We start from the raw sequence: 17990 nt of genomic DNA, 5'->3' as shown, positions 1-17990 counted from the left end.
ACTCAGGTTATGTTGGGTGAGAGATTCCTAGCCAATCAGGGTCTTTCATTAAGTTCTGTCATCCATAAATAATTGATATTCAGTGTTACACACACTCATGTCAGGCACAGCTTGAATTATGACCAATAATCAGGAACCTTTGTTATGTTGAACGGCCATAAATATGTACAGTCTATTTTCTTCATGCCTGTTTGCAATATTCCATATACCTGTGCCTTTAAAATGAAATAAGGATTGTTTCAGCCATACATTTATGCATTTAGTAAATTGAATTAGTTTTGATATTAATGGTGCTAAATTATTTCTCTAAATATGTTACTGTTTCATCGTTACAGAACTGTGTCAACAATAAACAAGTCTTTCAAATCTTAAATTTTTCCCCAATTCAGTGGTAACATGCCTCACCTCAGACAGTGTTGCAGAAGACTAGTTGTTACATTGTTAGTGTAAAGTACTTGCATTGCTGATGTGAACTTAACTCTGCCACAATAGCAATGACCATTATTCATTATGTATGCATATATCCCGGCCCACGATATGATACAGATTGTTATACACTGGCAACAGAAAAGAATTAGTTATAATTCTTTAACTCACTTGAGACTTCCTATGGCGGGGTCAGTGGCCGTGCCATGAATTGCTTGCCCATTTATTGACTGTGGGAAAATCATGGTGTGGTTGGCCATCCAATAAAACATTCGTAACTACTCGCCTCTTTCCGTGACCTACAAGAAGACTTGTACCCCTATCGTACACCATAATTGCCAAGAATCGTGGCAAACCAATCAAATCGTGTGTAGTAGAATGCATGGAAATGGCGGCACCGTTGAACTTTGAAACTTCTCTAAAATATGCAATGCACAATTTAAACATAAACTTTGAGCTTAAAGATCAGCAACTATAAACACTGAAACATATTTACAAAGGGAATGACTGCATTGCCCTACAGGATATAAGATATTCTAGGAGCCATGTTTGGAAATTCAGAGTTATCTTTCCTTGGTTATAGTACTAGACTATTTTCATGCTCGTTTGCGCTTAGACAGGGCCGAGTCGTAATCATGGCCACGAGAGGGGTCGAGATGACATCCAGCTTGCCGGAATGACACAAGTAGTTACGAATGTCCAATATAACTGACATCCAAACGGACAGCAACAATCGGGAATATTCAGGATTAGCATTGTGTGTCATGATGTGAACAGTGGCAATCTCGTATCATGTCGTGAGTCAAGGATCATTGCATTAGTGACCCATTCCACCACTTGTACTTTCACACAAGGATGTATGTTTAATTGTCTAGTGTAATAGTTTTACACATCGCTGCAGTTTCTATAAAAGAGGGCTACCCTGACATAATTGGTGATCATATTTCATTGTATGTTTGAAATCATTTATTGACTCAATTGTATTTTTTTTCACCTGTATTATAAAACAAGCTGACATTTTTCACTGCTGATTGTGTTCATGTTAGTTGCTCAATGCACATTTAGATGAATATATCTTGAACATTTCAACATTTTCCAATGTGAAAATAACATGTCAAGGATCATATAAATTTTAAGACACTATAACTTTAACGTGAATTTTCCATTTATGTTTTTAAGGTACCATATTAACTCACAAGCAAAATGTATATCTTATCAGCTAGGTCCTTGTGCTCTGAAATTGCTGTGCAATTCATTATTTAACCATTTCCTCACCTGGTGTTGGGAATTCTTGTCAAGCTCACATTGCATGTGGACAGACATAAATATGGTTGGTTTATGAAACATTGTAAACCAAAAGCCACTGTGTTCTTTAATCTGAATGGTTGAAATACGTGATCAAATGGTATTAGATTCCCGGAATTTCACTGCGTATTAATACATACAAACTTCGCTCACACCATTGTATTGTTACGTCGTCAGCTGTGATGACGTCATTAAAATCATATTGTGACGTAAAGTCCAAATGACGTCACAAATGAGCAGTTCCAGATGCTACCATGGGAGATGGCCGAAACGGCCGTCTGATGACATTTCACTGCTGTACCCGTACTCGATGTCAATGAGTGCAGACACAAAAACGTGTGTGGACCTTCTAGTTTACTTTTGTGTTTACAATGTCGATAAACATCATGTCTTGGCCAATTTCCGGGTGTTATTGAGTATTTGAAGCACAGGAATATTTCATTTGAAACCTCCGGCTGACGCCGTCGGTTCCAAATGAATTCCCGTGCTTCAAATACTCAATAATACCCGGAGATTGGCCAACACATGATGTTTATCTCCTAAATGAAACCTTCCATAATCTGATCACGAAGAATAATGTCCTGTATTGCTGGCGGTTGTATGAAAGTGCACTTATTCCAGCATATCAGTCAAAATCTCTTTTGTTATTCAGACTTCAGGAGATTGAACATAAATTAATTGTATCAAGATACACTTGTCTTGTATCAGCCTTAACGATAAGTATCCAAGATTGGTTAATGTTCCCAAACAGCCACAGGAAAACACATATGAGATTAAGACGCACTGCTTCTCCTTTATGTATTTGTTTTGCTGTCCTATGAGTTACTCAGGCTGAAGCTACTTGCACTAGTTACCACACCTGCCACAAATATTGCAGCTCTTCGCCCAGCTTATGTGAAATCTCAGCAGAAAACTACTAATTTTCTGTACAATATGTGATTATTTTAACTGATTTATCCAGTGATTCTGTGCTTTTACACCATTTTTTTTTAATTGATATTGTGCGTAATCTGTCTTCATATTTATACTGCTTCAAATAAAATCATTTATCGCATCCTGTTTTGCATTTTTGTACTTGTACAGGAAAAACATAATTTCCAGACCAACATTCAATAGCACCAACATGTCTGATGCTCACTCTGCATTCATCACTGACAACGCACACCCTGGATCAAGCTGATCATATGTCTCTGCTGATGAGACAGTGGTTCATGTCAAGGAAAGACTACACTGACAACGCACACCCTGCATCAAGCTGATCACATATCGCTGCTGATGAGACAGTGGTTCATGTCAAGGAAAGACTACACTGACAACGCACACCATGCATCAAGCTGATCACATATCGCTGCTGACGAGACAGTGGTTCATGTCAAAGAAAGACTAAACAACAAAATAGGATCAGAATAGGATATTTTATTTCCTCCCAGAACTTAAAATGTTTAGTTTTAAAAGTTTCTGGAATGACAAACTATTACATTACTACACACATAATCTCAACAAACATGACATGAAGTCTTCAACAAATTTGGCATGTACAAGTCATACATAGCAAACAGCATTTGAGGTAAAGCTCTTTTTACAGCATTAAGTTTAACAGATGTCTGTCAAACGATTTCAATAAATTCAAGGTTAAACAACATGGACTTAGGAATACTTGATATGGAGGACAAATATGAACTATTTCCAACTTTATGTTTGTGACCCCATGTTGCCACACACTGACAGCTTGACATTTACTGCTCAAAATAACTTAAGGACCACGGGATTTTGTCCTATTCATATAGTTAATCTGTCTCAGCAGGGCTCCGTTCCTCAAAGCGAGTTTCGCTACGTCAGTCTTAAGTCTATGTTAAAGTATGGGAGTTACGAGTTGTAGCGCTACGATCGCTTTGAGGAACAGGGCCCAGGACAGTAGCAGTCAGGGCCAATCAAGATTAAAGACACATTGATTTTCATACGCTACAAATGATGTACACAATACTTTACTTCTTGCATTGTATTATTTGACTTTTGGAAGTATAAAATCCAATTCTTTGCACTATAACATATATATATATATATTTAAAATGTGTGTCCAGAGAAGTGTTTTATACAGTAGAGCAATATATTTCACTAACTTTTGATTCTGTGTAATGTTTAAAAGCATTTGTAGAGTTTATAGATCAAATCGGCCATTCAGGATTACATGTGTGCACTGCACTTAAAGGACATCCCACAAGTATATTGCACAAGCTAAAACAAAAACCTTGTCTTCAAGAAAGTCTACATATATTTAATGACAACGAACAGATTAAGCCTGACTTAACCCGTGGCTTAACAATACCTGTGCTGCTTAGATCCTATAGAAGTTATTTGTTCTCATAGCTTGCTGTGACATTGATCTTGCAGTAAGAACAGTATCAGTGGAACAAAGTGAGACTATTTGCTTAGTTTGGTTACAGTAAACATTGAAAAATCAGGTTAAGTTGCCTTTGCATGACCCTTAACTCAACCTTCCGTAAGCATAGGGAATTAAGATTAATATCTGGAATTGTACTTTGAAGGTGTCACGATAATATCTCAGATTTAAACAGGAAAGAGCCAAAATATATGATAAACATGAATATAACAGTATACTTAGAAAGGACAGACTCAGAAACAGATAGGAATGGAGTTGAATATGTTGTGATGAGAGACAATTTTAAATCAGTGTTCTGTACACAGAGGCTAGGTGTATACCTAGCAGTGATGGACTGTAAGGTGGTGTCGTATGAATGTTAAGACAATGCATGACATGAAAGTATGAAGGTGAACGTATACCACTCACAAGAAGTTAAAGAACAACAATACTTCTATGTGATTACAGTGAATCTGTCATGACCACGATAGCTAACTATAGCCCACTGAAAGTATTGGCGGTCTTTAACTTCTGGGTAGTATATGTATGATGTGCATGCTCGATGTGACGATGAATAACTCCAGGTGATGTGCATGACCGACAGTAGATGATGATCTATGTTAGCACTTGTGAGGTAAACTGCCAGAGTTGCTCTGTGACCAGCCAGCTGTAGTGTTACTTGATGACGTTTCTGAGGGATGAGCTGAGATCCTGTATCTAGGTCTTGATCCCCCGTCTCTGCATCTGACTACTGAACTTCTTATTGGCTCTGTGTTGTGCCATGGCTGCTCGTCTGTCGTCTCTAGCAGAAGAGATATAGGTTACAATCTGTTACCAGCAGAATAACAATAACATACTCACTAACTATCCTATATAAATTCGATAGTTGTAGCTCTATCACAAGGAGTAGATCTTGTCTTCGTCAGGCTGTGTTTGTTCATTACCATGAGCATGGAGGTAAAACAATAAATTAAATTCATGCCATATTCTTTGTATACTTTAAACAACTACTCCATAACTGAGACTAAAACATACTGGGCATGTTCAGGCTGGAAAAACAGCTTCAGCCTAGGTTAGGCAGTCACTTCCTCCACAACATAACATTAGCCTGATTAGGCAGACACTTACATACAATGTAACTGCACTGGTACTACACACCTCCTTTTACATGCAATTAGGTACACACACCTAACACACATCCCTATGTAGGATGGTTGTCGAAGGTGTCGCAATGTTCTCGGCATGCCAGGAACCTTTGTGGGTTGAAATCCTGGTTCGCTCTGATTACATTCTAGATTTGTTAGGACCATACCTGTTAGCAATGGTATCACCAAAGCTGTATACGTCAACACCTCCATCACTTCAAGCTTTGCTCCCACATATTATGACTCGAATACTTATGAAAATTGGGTACAAACCAACTCACTCACTCTTTACACACAATCATGTACAAAAGATACACACACTTGGCACCCCCTGTATAAAGACCCTGTAGATAAGATGTAACATCAGGATGGAGTCTGCCTCATGTCACACCACTCTGAAAGGGTTTCTACTACCACTGCCTGATGTACCTACCTAGAGGCAACTCTTGGAGCTTTGATCTCTGAGCCGGGTTGTTGGGCGTAGGTGGAATCCCCAACTGGCTTCAGTTTGCCCTTGTGGGTTCTCCATGTTACTGGTCTGGCTAGACTGGCTTTCAAATCAAAGAAGGGCTTTTTGGTCGACTTGCCGTCAGGCATTGTGGTGTTCAGGGTACCAGTGAACTTGAAAGGAGTGACTGAAAGCAAATAGTTGTGATTTACAATTTAGGAAGGGGACTTCAGAATGAAAAAGCGTGCCTTGCATTTAGTATCAGCAGAATCAAAATAGGAGATGCCAAGAAGAGGGTTATGCCTTGAAACCATGCTTGTACCAGAACCTGTTCATTTGCACATGGACCCCAACCTATTCTAATATAGTTAGTGGGTATGTTGTTCTTAGAATTTTACTAAATCTTGTTCTGGCTGTGATAAAGGTTTTAAGAGACGTATTTGGAATTATGAAAATAACCACAGGCACTGTTATGGTACTGAGTATGATCCTAGTCAATCTGAGATTCAAACCCATGACCAAGGAACTCTGTAACAGCAAAAGTGTGCATCAAAGAGTTTTGACTCCTTAGACCACTGAGCCACCCACCACCAATTTAAACAGTTAACATTGCATCGAGCCAATGTCCTGGTTTCACATATAAGACCATTACATGGACCTAAACTAAAACTGAACACCAGAATGTCAAGAACAATCCTGTAAATTGTCAGATCTTGAAAGTTTTGGCCCCTAAATTCAAGCTGATTATGACTAAGCAGATATCTTGTACAAATACATCTGTTTCACCTCCGGTTGTCTTCTTAGTGGACATTACTCCCAATGACTTTCTGTCAGCCTTTTTCTCAACTGTGCTCCCTGCTTTAGGTGTCGTCTTCTTGCCAGGTCCCAGTGTGACTGGAGTCTTGGCTCCTGGGTTGGAGTTGGGTGTCTTGGCACCAAAATTAGTGTTCATGTTCTTTGTCTTAAACACACTTGGCTTGAAAGGTGTAGGCCCCGATGGGGACTTGAACAGATTGATCTTAGCATCATTCTTTGGTTTAGGTTTCACCTGAAAACAAAGAAACAACCCTATACAAGAAAAATTCGGAACAATATTATTTGTTGCAACTTTCATCGCCACTTGTTCCAGAGAGAATAAGACTAAGATACTGATGGCTGGTCAATACTGGCCATCTACAAAGTTTGGCTCTAGTGTTTAAGGAAATGATTTCTACCCGATCCACCATCCAGTGATGAATCTGAGTATGTTGACGAGGAAGACATTTGAGAATCAATATTTGAGAAAAACTCTCATCAACCTCCCTAACATGCTCACCATGTTTTCACTGCTTGGAGTCTTCTGATTTCTCAGACTTGTGATGGCCTTCTTAGACTCCTCTAGAATCTGGCTGACCTTGGAAACTGACTTGGTGATGGACTTTGTTCTCTGTCTCTTCTTCTCCAAGTACACATCAATGGAGTCAAATTTGTCAAACTCCTTCTTATGGACTTTTGTCCAATCCTTGTTACCTGGATTCAGCATAGCAGACAGTTATAACAAAGTAACTACATAGAAACAATATCATATGTACTGATGAATACATCTGTGTCAAATAGTTGCTGTCAAACAGATATGAGCTAACTGTGTACATGAAACAGGTTTTACGCAGCTCTCAGTCACATTCCTGCAATACCACTGTGGGGCTAACAAGAAATGTGTCTCATGTACACATTGGGGTAATCAACAAGGCAAGCAAGCACTAACCATTAGGTTATCTCACTACCAAACAGAGGGAATATCACATGATATTCACCAGCTTGGATTATACATTGCAGCAATCTATTGCAGGTTATCAACCTCAGACCAACTGACTTGGTTGATGCATGTCACCATATCCCAATTCTTTAGATTGATGCTCATGTTGTTCATCACAGGAGTATCTGATCCAGACTCGATTATTCACACACCACCACCATATAGTTGGAACATTCCTGAGTGTGGTGTTAATCAACAAACAAACTCATCTCGACTTACCCGGAGTAATGACCTTCTGAGATTCCTGCTTCTTCTTGGCCAGGAATGCAGCAAACCTGGGAATCTGCGTACTGCAAGTTGATTTCTCATCACCTCGTGTAGGAGTGCCAGTTTTTCTTGGCTGTGTGAATACAAACCATGAGAAAAACTAAGTTATGGACCAAAATGTTGAATAAAAGCATATTGTAACCATAGTAACAAGAGGCTAGTCAGGGCTGGCCCGAGTGACTTAGTACAACACAAGTGGCACCTCATTAAGATTGCAAGTTTATTAGTTAGGCCTACTTTGATAATTCAAAAGGAAATAAAATGTGGATGGTTCACTTTAAACATTAAACATGGACAGTTCAAATGGGCTTGTCCCCATTTCGCAATGCATTCACTCAATGTCGTGAGTCACTAACCTTTCTGCACCTTCTCATCCAGTGCCTTGAGTAAAGTAGCCTTCCGTTCTGCGCTGTTCATCTCTGGCTTCATGACCCCAAGTATGTCCTTCACACCTGGACTAGTGTCCTTCACCTCCTGGGATGATGGGGTCACATTCATGTCGTCCTTCTTCTCAAATGTGCTTCGACGGATTCTCTTGTTGCTTGGCTCAGCTACTGGTGTAGATGGTTTACTGTCAACCTACAAGAAAACATGCACGGATGTGAATTCGGGTTTTTTCTATAATTTTTCCATGCTTTTTATATATCATGGATCTGTAGATAATTCCATTTCTTTTAAGGACCTACTCTCAAGGGCATAAACATTTGCTTGAAGAAAAACATGATTTGAATTCTGTGATTAAGGGACTGTGATCATCCATAGAAAGTTTAAACTTTATCTGCATTGTGGTTTCGGAGAAGATCTCTAAAATGCTGAAGTGTTTATACTAACAGATGGAGAGATATTTGGATTACATTAGCTCGAGAACATTCCAGTTATGATGTCTTTCAGTGGCATTTAGAAGTTGTATTATGTCAATTTCTCTCACAACGCTTCGAAATTAAAAAAGAAGTTTAATCATAAAAAATATCTTGGACATTCCAGTTATGGTTCTTACTCCTGCAACATATACAGAGCTCCAGATAAGATTTAGCTCATGTGGGTACTGTACCCACTGTATTTTTTTGGAGTGGGTATTATGAATGTTGAGTGGGTATTTCATTTTCCGTTACCCACTGCTTTCAAATATGTGTGTATTTCAGTCACTTTACTCACCTAAGTATTATGTCATTGAGCAAGTTTACTAAGCAGGTATGTTCTGCCTTATGTCATACCTAATCAAAACCAACTTAAATATAATGGAAATGATTTCATAAAAGATTACTCATCCTATACTGACATTACAAAACTTGTCCTATACTAACAGTACAACTTGATAGCAATCGATGTCTTTTTCATTACGCAAGTGAATTCTAATATATTCCGTACGCATTTGTTTTAAACTTTTTGCGTATCTACCTTTTTAAATGCGTAATTGGTACGCAACAATTATTTTTCAATGCGTAATTCTATGCGTATTTTACCCGGATACACAGCTTATCTGGGCCTCTGATATAGAAAGTTACGGATTACCTGTGGTTTGAGCAAAGACCCTGACCGTTTCCTTTTCTGTGACAGAGGTGTTTTGGTCTGCTTGAGGGTCATAACAGTTCTCATCTGAGGAGTCATTGGTGAAGGCTTCACCTGGTCCTTGACCTTCATCTTAGGGGTCATGGGTGATGGCTTGACCTTGACCCCTACCCCGGAGGGTTCTGGAGTATGAGGTGTGGTCTTCTTGGACCCTGCCTTGACTGCAGCTACAGGAGTTGCACACAGTTTCACCTCAGGCTCGGGTTCCTAGAACAGTGGTGGGACATTGAGATTGTGCACAGGCAGAGGGAGGAAGCTGGGTTTAATGCAACATTACAGTTTATGGCTGAATGTGCGAGCAAACGCTGACGTGATGCAAGTCTTAGACATGTACAACTCCGTTGAAAACCACAAGTATGGATAAACGAAGCATCATTTTGAGGGCTGGGATTTAAATAGAAGTACCAAAGAATAAATGTCCTGACATGACTAAAGGGACACAACTCTGTACATAGAATTTCATCACCTTGACATGCCAGAGAACTGAACAACAGCGCCCGAACACCTACTAGTGCCACAAGTTTATACAAATACCATGCTCACATTATCAACATAGTTCATATAGAGCCAACATCAGTGGTAGGATGAATCATCTTTATGTAAGAATTTCTATGTGAAATCTGTCTATGAAGAAAGGCTCGACATAGTGTACTGTGTTGATATAAAACACTTAAACATGACAAATATCTTAATGTTAGTGAGCACAGGTACTGGTAATATCAAATGCTGAGTGGTTCCATTTCTTGTCAAACTATAGCACACCCTTCTCCTAACAACTTCTTACTTTAGAAATAAGGAATGAACATGTGATGAATTTTGTCTAATTAAGGAAGTACACAATTAATGGGTCTTTACCTCCTCTACAGTCTTCTTGGCTGCCTTCTTCCCCCTCCCTCGTCTCTTGGCCTTCTTGGTGACACGCCTGGCTGGCTTTGTCTCCACTTCATCAGTGTCCATACTGTCACTCTGAAACAAAGGGACACAGCATTTAGGACACAATATAACCTTATGACACGAATGTATCTGCAATTCTACACCAAGTACCCTTGGCAGTAAATTTGGCAACAAATCCGTTATTTTGCTCAAAATTGGAACTTTTTGTTAAGTTCTTATTTTCATAGGTACTTGAGCTGGGATCCAAAAATCGGTCTCTGAGCAAACTGTAATCACATATATCACACATATCCCTGGAATATAGCCATGGCTGCTGGGAGTCTAAGTAAACTTTGGCTCAGTATTACTCGTTACAATGCTATGCTGAGTCTAACAAAACCCTAGCAGAAGGTCGCGTCAGCTAACCTTTCAGCGACCTATGACCGTCCAATCAAACGTGAGACGGCCGAACGAATTTAACCAATCAGACAACGACTACTTGTTAGGGTTCAGCGGGACTGACAAATCAGTTTTGGGATTTTCTCTTCCCTGGTCGCTGACACTGATCTATCAACAAACGAAAATCCGCATAAAACACAGATATTTGACCTGCAGTATATACGCTTATGGTTTTCTAATGACATGGTTTATGTTTGCTTATATTTTCGCAAGATGACATCCTTGAATATTGACAAAAACGCTATTTTCAGCGACTGTTTACTCATTGTGTGTATCACTCGGAAGCGATCGTGAGGAAAATAGTATTGGGAATCGTTCGAGTTTTTTAGGTAAAGGTTCATACGGTATGTGCGAATGTTAACTTTCATGATTTGGTAAGCTGTGCTCTGATTGGTCAGTCCAAAAGGTTAGCTGACGCGACCTCCTACTAGGTTTTGTTAGACTCAGTATAGCAGTGTAACGTATAATACTGAGCCTAAGTTTACTTAGACTGAAGCTGCTAGGTTCTTTCAGTGACATTTTCGGTAGCTGTAGGAAAAAGTTTGACAAGGTTTGAAATAGTTTCAGCGAATTATCTTATCAGGGTTGACATGTCATATATTTTTCTTCATTTTCATTCTTAAAGTGCAAAGCGAATGATGAGTAGGATGCTGCATAACCTACTCAGAAGTAATCATCATGATCATGGTAATGATTTCCCTTCACCTGTTATTGAAATACCATGCCAAAGCTTCAGGACTTCAGTGCTCGCGGTAGGTTTTGTACTAGTGCATGCAGAATTTTTTTTATAAACATATAGTCCAAATCTTTGGCGTGTGAAATTTTCATTACAATAACATCATTATCATAACAAGTAATTATATTTACAGGCTTAAACATATGTTCCAGTGTTTGAATATAATGAACGATCATGATGTGTGTAGTATCTGCCACCCTGAAATGCAGGAACACCATTGCTGTCTTGTAGTTTCATAATAAAGGAAAAATTTCTCTCCAGAATTTCCTCCTTGGCCATGCCATTGACTGTGTGCAACATCACTTTTTAATTTTAGAACAACTTGATGAAGATTTAAGCCCACTAATATAGAATCAGTGAGTGCGTCACTAGATTAATCATCTATCCTGTCCGGACTGAAGGCTGTGTTTTTCTTAGTGCATGTATCAGCATCAGATCTACTAGTCGTGACAAACCGTAACATGGACGCCTGCTGTTTTGACATGATGATTGTGTGGTGTCACGTCACTTGTAAATTGCAGACGATAAAGATCAAACAATGTGTTACCCAATCATAGCCCCTGTTACAACGACGCAGTTCAAGGTGCCATCTGACGGCAATATACGTTCTGTCTTTAGAATGGGAATTTCCAGGCTTCGATTAATATTTTCGTCTAGGAGCAGCCTAATATATTTGTTTTAATTGATGTCTAAAGGTATTTTTAAAATTAAGTAGATCAGAATCTGTGCGTGTAAAACACGCATGCACAATATTTTTTGCGTCTTTTTATGATTTTTTTGCATGAAACACGAACACTAGGACTTACACAATGTTTTTACAGATAATGTATTTTTTCATACTCATAGCTCAACACCACTAAAGTTCAGCTGGTCGATGATCGGATATGTGTTGAGTTAAGCATTACAATATACACTTCACATGTATAAATCTTTAGCCATGATGTGAAAATGTTTGAAAATCCCAGTCAGATTCCAAACTGTAATATGCTGGGGTGAATTTAGTGAATCGTTTGAACTCTGATTTCGCGGAAGGGTGGGGGAGGTTTGGGTTCATTTTTTATCATTTGTTACTGTAAGTCCATACCAAAAGGTATAAGAATCTGCAAAGTTGTGTTTTACGTTGCATGTGACCTTTAAGAAGAGCATAAAATAGATTAATCCAATGATGCACATTGAACATGTTAAAAGTCTGTTCTCACAGTTACACTTTCTTCGTGCTTCTGTTGATCATGTTTTGGGTTGGTGTTTCCAGGTTCCGCCTGTTGAGAGTAGTATTCTCTTAAAGCCTTCTGGAGCTTGTCAATCTGGAACATAAACCGACAACCATGAACTGAATAGAACTGTTATTATTATTTGAATATAGTCTCACGATCATGATGATATCAGAAATTTTTTAAAACATTAATATGAAACTGACATAGTGTTGTGCCTACCTGTACACCACTGTAAAAAACAACATTGAATTCTCACAGCCTTATCATACTGTCACTGTCAAAAACTAATGTTGAAGTTGAAGAGACTTGAACATGGTTAGAAATTAACTATTAGCCTGATTAACATGATTAATCAGGTTAAAATACCAGGAAATCTAAGGATCCACTTTCACTAATTCACAATTTTGTCCAGAAGGGCTATTTAGCAGTCATAGCCATGATAACTGGCATGACACTACCTGCACTGAAAAAGATGATTCCATAGCATCTAAATTAATGTAAATAATTCCTATTGGTCTTAAAAAATGGTAAACATCATTGATCACGAAGGGGAACCAATCCTTAATAACCATCATGGTCATAAGGAGTGCTTGATCACAAAGGGGATCCAAAGACAAAGGATAAAGTTGGAGTTAACTACCCTAACAACGACATTAGAACCTATGTCGAAACGTCGCCTCCACAGAATAAAACTGACTAGTGCCCATCAAAGAAGAAACCCTAACCACATCCCTAACAAAACAAACCCAGAGAAATGAATGTTTGAGCATGTTGAGGGACTGAGATAGTGATTCTGATGCTAGAGCTCCAGCCTGAGCCAATATTAGCGTGATTAGCCCTAAGAACTGTGCTAGGTATTACTTCATCATTGTTCCAATATATGTTGAAATCATGAAACATTCAAAATAGAATGACGTGGGAGAAAAGTATGTGTTGTGAATTTGTCTGTGTAGTTTCTAATTAGGAACCTCTTGACAATATCCTTCAACTTTAGCATCCCCTTTATTCGACTAGTGATTCGATTGTTGGTACAGAACGATATACTTTCAGCCAACAATCCAAACGTCAGTAGTGAAGCCATTTGACGATTTGATCAACATCGCAAACTGATCAGCTGAAATTTCTATTTCAAGTGAAACAAAATGCACATACCTTTACATTGGCTTTTATGCCAACACCTTTAGCTATCTTTTGCAATTCATTATATTTCATGTCATCGATATTCTTCAACATTTGTTCCATTTTGTTGGGTTATTTATCCTGTTCCGAAGCGGAAATCATCAACACTGGCAGAATCCACATTCGAAAAGTGTGTCGCTTGATTTGATTGGCTAAGAGAAACTACCTTTATTATCTCCCCTTGCGTTACAATTTGTTCACTCTTAAGTTTTAAATATTATTAAAAAATAATTCCATTTTTTATCACAATGTTTTATAAATGTTTTAAATAGAGTAATATTAATCTCTACTTTACAGTGTATGGAACTGAAACTTAGCTCTTACTATCTACTTTTCACATTCGTTGCCTTTTCCACAGAGGGTCAAGTTTCTACATTACACCGGTATGACCGGAGTCATTGAAACGTGTTGGTGATAGACCTAAGGCAAAGGAAAAAGTTAGCTAGACTCAAAGACAGCTAGGTATCGCCCCTGACTATTGGTCTCTGGCATACTTATATATGACACGGTTATTTCCTACATAAACCTAATAATTCTCCCAAACTGTGGCACAGGATATAAATAAACAATATTCACTGTCAAATTTTACTTTCCACGAAACTCATTATATATATATTAATATTATCGTGAGCTACACGCGTAGCATGATTTCTTTTGTGTCTATTTGTTTTTGTGTTAGATTGCAATTCATCGGTATCATTTTGTTTCGAAAGGACTGTATACGTTGTTAGTTTTATCTGTGCATTTAGATCTATTTAGTTCTTTTTCTGAAATAAGTTGAGTTGAGTTGAGTTGGTCTTTACGTCACATCGGCATTTTTTCAGCCATATAGTGACGAGAACAAGTCTACATTAATAAACATTGTAAGTACAGAGTCAAAATGAGTTTTATTTCTGAAATATTTGAATACGAAAAGTTAATGTCTTGTATATATTGTATACATAGTGTTTCGTAATTCCTGTTTAACAATGGTTTGCATGTACACTGTACATTCTATATGATTATTATAGTGAGTGTTATGTGAAAATTGTACTGCACACGGTATGGTATCTGTGGAAAGAGCAGATCCTGGGTAGTAATTTAAATACAGACAAAGAAAGGAATATGGGAAAATTGGGACAATTATTTTTAAAAGTGTCCATATGTATTAGTTTCAGCTGTCCGAAGCGGGCGCTGAAACTTTTCCCCAAAGCATATTTTCATCTGGGTATTTCCGTTACCATCCCATTGCCTGAACCAGCGCTGTGATAAATACCTGCTTCGCGTAGCGTAGCAATATACAAAGGTAAACTTTTGAATTGTGACATGTAGATCTAAACATTTTGTCTCTTTTATTTTCATTTACGCATAATTCTAAATACAAATGACTCTATCACGATTTTCAGTAAAATGTGACAGGGAAACTATAGAAGAAATATGCACATTTCCATCTAAGGTGGAGGGGCGGTAGGGTAGCCTAGTGGTTAAGGCGTTCGCTCGTCACGCTGAAGACCAGGTTCAATTCCCCACATGGGCACAATGTGTGAAGATATTCCTGGTGACCCGCCGTGATGTTGCTGGAATATTGTTAAAAGCGGCGTAAAACCAAACTCACCCACACTCGCAGGTGAAACTACGGTCACGAGATTGTCTGAGGATTCCGGTTCAGCATGGTTGTTTCTAGGTTCCCATACCCCTGCTCGAGGGTTACACCCCCCACCCCAGCAAAACAAACAAACAAACAAAACAAGACATAAAACAAACAAAACAAAACAAAAACACAAAAAACACGAGACCTTAATTTTCACCACACGCACACATAAAACTGAATTTTTCAGTGTATGAACTCTTGCGCAAATGTGATCGGATAGAAAAATATGGGACCATTAAAATTTTGACTCAACAGCTTTTATACTGCCACTTAGACTGGTTACCATGACTACAGAGTCTTTGTGTTTCAATCTGGCTATAGATACTCATTCCTCTACTGAAAACCTCTTCGTAAGCCTCCGTCAAACTATGCTCCAGTAGACGACTAAAAATAGGTTATAACGTGTTAATAAGTCGTCGCGAAAGTACTATTATCAGTGAGAGGTCAAATGTTAGTCAGGAAGAGATTGGATATGTCAACATGGTACGCTAGACTGTGGTAACCGTAGTAAGCGGTAAATTCAGGATGGCGACGAAAGTTGCAAACGGTGATGTAAAATATGTGGACATGAAAACAGTCAGGGATGGACAAAAAGAGGCTGTGACAAGCCTCACTGGAATGTATATTTTGGTTGCAGCCTTGGTTGCCATTGCATGGGGCCTCGGCTGCTATGGATTTTCATTCCTGTGGGTGTTCTTTCTTGTTTCATGTTTATTTGTAATATGGAAAGCTAAGATTGGTCGGATTATCAAAAGACACTTGGATTTTGAAGAGGCTACTTTACACAGGAAAAGAGCATTGCGTCAGAGTGAAACTGTGGAATGGCTTAACTTTCTGCTGAATAGATGGTAAGTTGATGTTTTCTAGTATTCTTTAGAACAAGTTGTCTTAACAGGTGTGAGATCGGACGCGTGTCGGTAGCTTGTCAACACTGGTGTTGACAGCTTCATCAAGAGCTCGAGAAAATAGTATAAGTGAACATGGCATGAAATATGTGTCTCTTGGTTGATATTTGTCTCTTATATCATTAGTTTTCTCATATATAGGCCTAGTTCGATAATGAAATTAATATTTGTTGTATCAGCATCATGAAATAGCATTTTCAGAAAATAATCATTTCATTTTAAACTATTGTAAATGAAATATATTAATTAGTGTTTGTATGTAGCATTTTTAGCAATGTTAATTTTTTTTGTCACACTGACATCATTAAATGATCCCATGAGAGAAATTTGACATTTAAATAGAGACTCCCTGAAGTGCATGTATCCAGCAGAAGCAGCTTGTGTTTCGTTTTGGCACAGTTGTGTTGATCGTTGTCCCAGCATGAACTGCTGAAATGTACATGCATGACTGCATAACCAGCAGAGCGTCACTTATTGATGTACAGTGAGCGCGAATATTGCTGTGTATAGTATCGTTCCCACCTGTAATCAGGTCAGCATATTGCCTTGATGCAGCACACCTGGCAGTGACAACTCACATTTTCCTCCTGGCCAGTGTTGCTCTCACGTTTGAATGAATAAAGTGTCAGTGCTGTGACATGTCAAAGAGTGTTAGTATTTCCTGAAGCTTAATTAGCTACAATAATATTATGTATTTAAGCAATATTCTACCTCGATCGTGGTCTGTAGCTCTGCATCATTGTGTTTGTCACAGGGGAGTCATTGTGACATTGCTTTTAAAATTTTGTGAATCTATTACGAGGTCATTTGCTGTGTGTCAGTATATGTCAAATCACTACAAATAAATTGTTCTCTCTTTTATGACACTTTGGCATTTAATGTGACAGACTAACTAAAGTAAGTAAAAGTCATACCATGGTATTTGGATATATGTTACAGGATTAAAATGGGCGAAAATGCAATGAGAAAGAATCAGGATAGTGAAATATGTTTTCATCATGAAAAATGTTAAAGAACCATGGTTATATCAGGTATGCAGATCCAAGAAGGACCGAGGGAAAAAATACCAGCGCCTTGAGCATGCACTACTTGTGGATATGTGTGCTATATAAATATTCTATAATAATAATAATAACAATGGATCCATGTTGGAGAGAATCAAGAGAAGATTCATTCAATATCATATGCACAACTTGCCTACATGCCCTCAAGTTGTTGGTGTTAATGTTGACCTTTTGAGATGGCTGTCATGAGTATTTATCTTCAGTTTACAAATCACAAGACATGTATATGTCAGGGTAGAGACTGCGATCTGGTAGAATCGGAAATTCTACCAGTAGAGATTGTAATCGTAGTCTCTACATTTTCCAATTCAAATGGTGGAAGCTCCGATCCTACTAGTAGAGGCTGCAATCGTCTCAACTGGTAGAAACTCCGAGTGATCTGTGGGTAAACAACAAAGACACTTTTTCTGAACAGTACTATGCATTTTATTCAGATATAACACTAGACTGTTTCCACTTCTACAGATATATTAAGGACTAAAATACAAATGTGACTTGAGAGATCATATTACAATAATGTAATTTTCTGACTAAAATTGATATTTTATACTTATCCTGACTCATGCTTAATTGCTTGTCTTCTTCTTCTTGCGAA

General features: G+C 38.3%; 2 protein-coding genes across 2 annotated transcripts in view; one reads left to right on the top strand and one right to left on the bottom strand.

The window, feature by feature from the left end:
* Nucleotides 1-3127: 3127 nt before the first annotated feature.
* LOC124261542 (nucleolar and spindle-associated protein 1-like) lies at nt 3128-14327 on the bottom strand. Its single transcript, XM_046695856.1, has 11 exons — nt 13770-14327; nt 12603-12707; nt 10191-10301; nt 9279-9542; nt 8123-8345; nt 7939-7946; nt 7719-7839; nt 7020-7213; nt 6491-6752; nt 5690-5891; nt 3128-4913 (listed from the first exon to the last, which is right to left on the bottom strand). Exons 1-11 carry the CDS (start codon nt 13857-13859, stop codon nt 4829-4831), a joined length of 1665 nt encoding a protein of 554 aa, XP_046551812.1. The 5' UTR covers nt 13860-14327; the 3' UTR covers nt 3128-4828.
* A 1544-nt stretch (nt 14328-15871) lies between these two features.
* LOC124261541 (uncharacterized protein PYUK71.03c-like) overlaps nt 15872-17990 on the top strand; it is a 75222-nt gene continuing 73103 nt past the window's right edge. Inside the window, exon 1 of the mRNA XM_046695855.1 lies at nt 15872-16274. Within this exon, the coding sequence (XP_046551811.1) occupies nt 15952-16274 (323 nt within the window). The 5' untranslated portion in view covers nt 15872-15951. The remainder of the gene's footprint in view (nt 16275-17990) is intronic.

The sequence above is a fragment of the Haliotis rubra genome, unplaced genomic scaffold (genome assembly GCF_003918875.1).
Source record: "Haliotis rubra isolate DU_JTF1 unplaced genomic scaffold, ASM391887v1 Scf80, whole genome shotgun sequence".
In the NCBI taxonomy this organism is placed as follows: domain Eukaryota; kingdom Metazoa; phylum Mollusca; class Gastropoda; order Lepetellida; family Haliotidae; genus Haliotis; species Haliotis rubra.
Note: the sequence above shows the minus strand (reverse complement) of the source record. Positions and strands in the feature narration are given on the sequence as shown.

What these genes read in the sequence shown, in the direction of transcription:
- LOC124261542 (XM_046695856.1), bottom strand. Translation starts at nt 13,859, where the DNA reads ATGGAACAAATGTTGAAGAATATCGATGACATGAAATATAATGAATTG. An exon ending in GCATAAAAGCCAATGTAAAG is followed by an intron (nt 12,708 to 13,769) that starts GTATGTGCATTT and finishes TTTATGTTCCAG; the next exon opens with ATTGACAAGCTCCAGAAGGC. An exon ending in GGTCTTTGCTCAAACCACAG is followed by an intron (nt 8,346 to 9,278) that starts GTAATCCGTAAC and finishes GTTTTCTTGTAG; the next exon opens with GTTGACAGTAAACCATCTAC.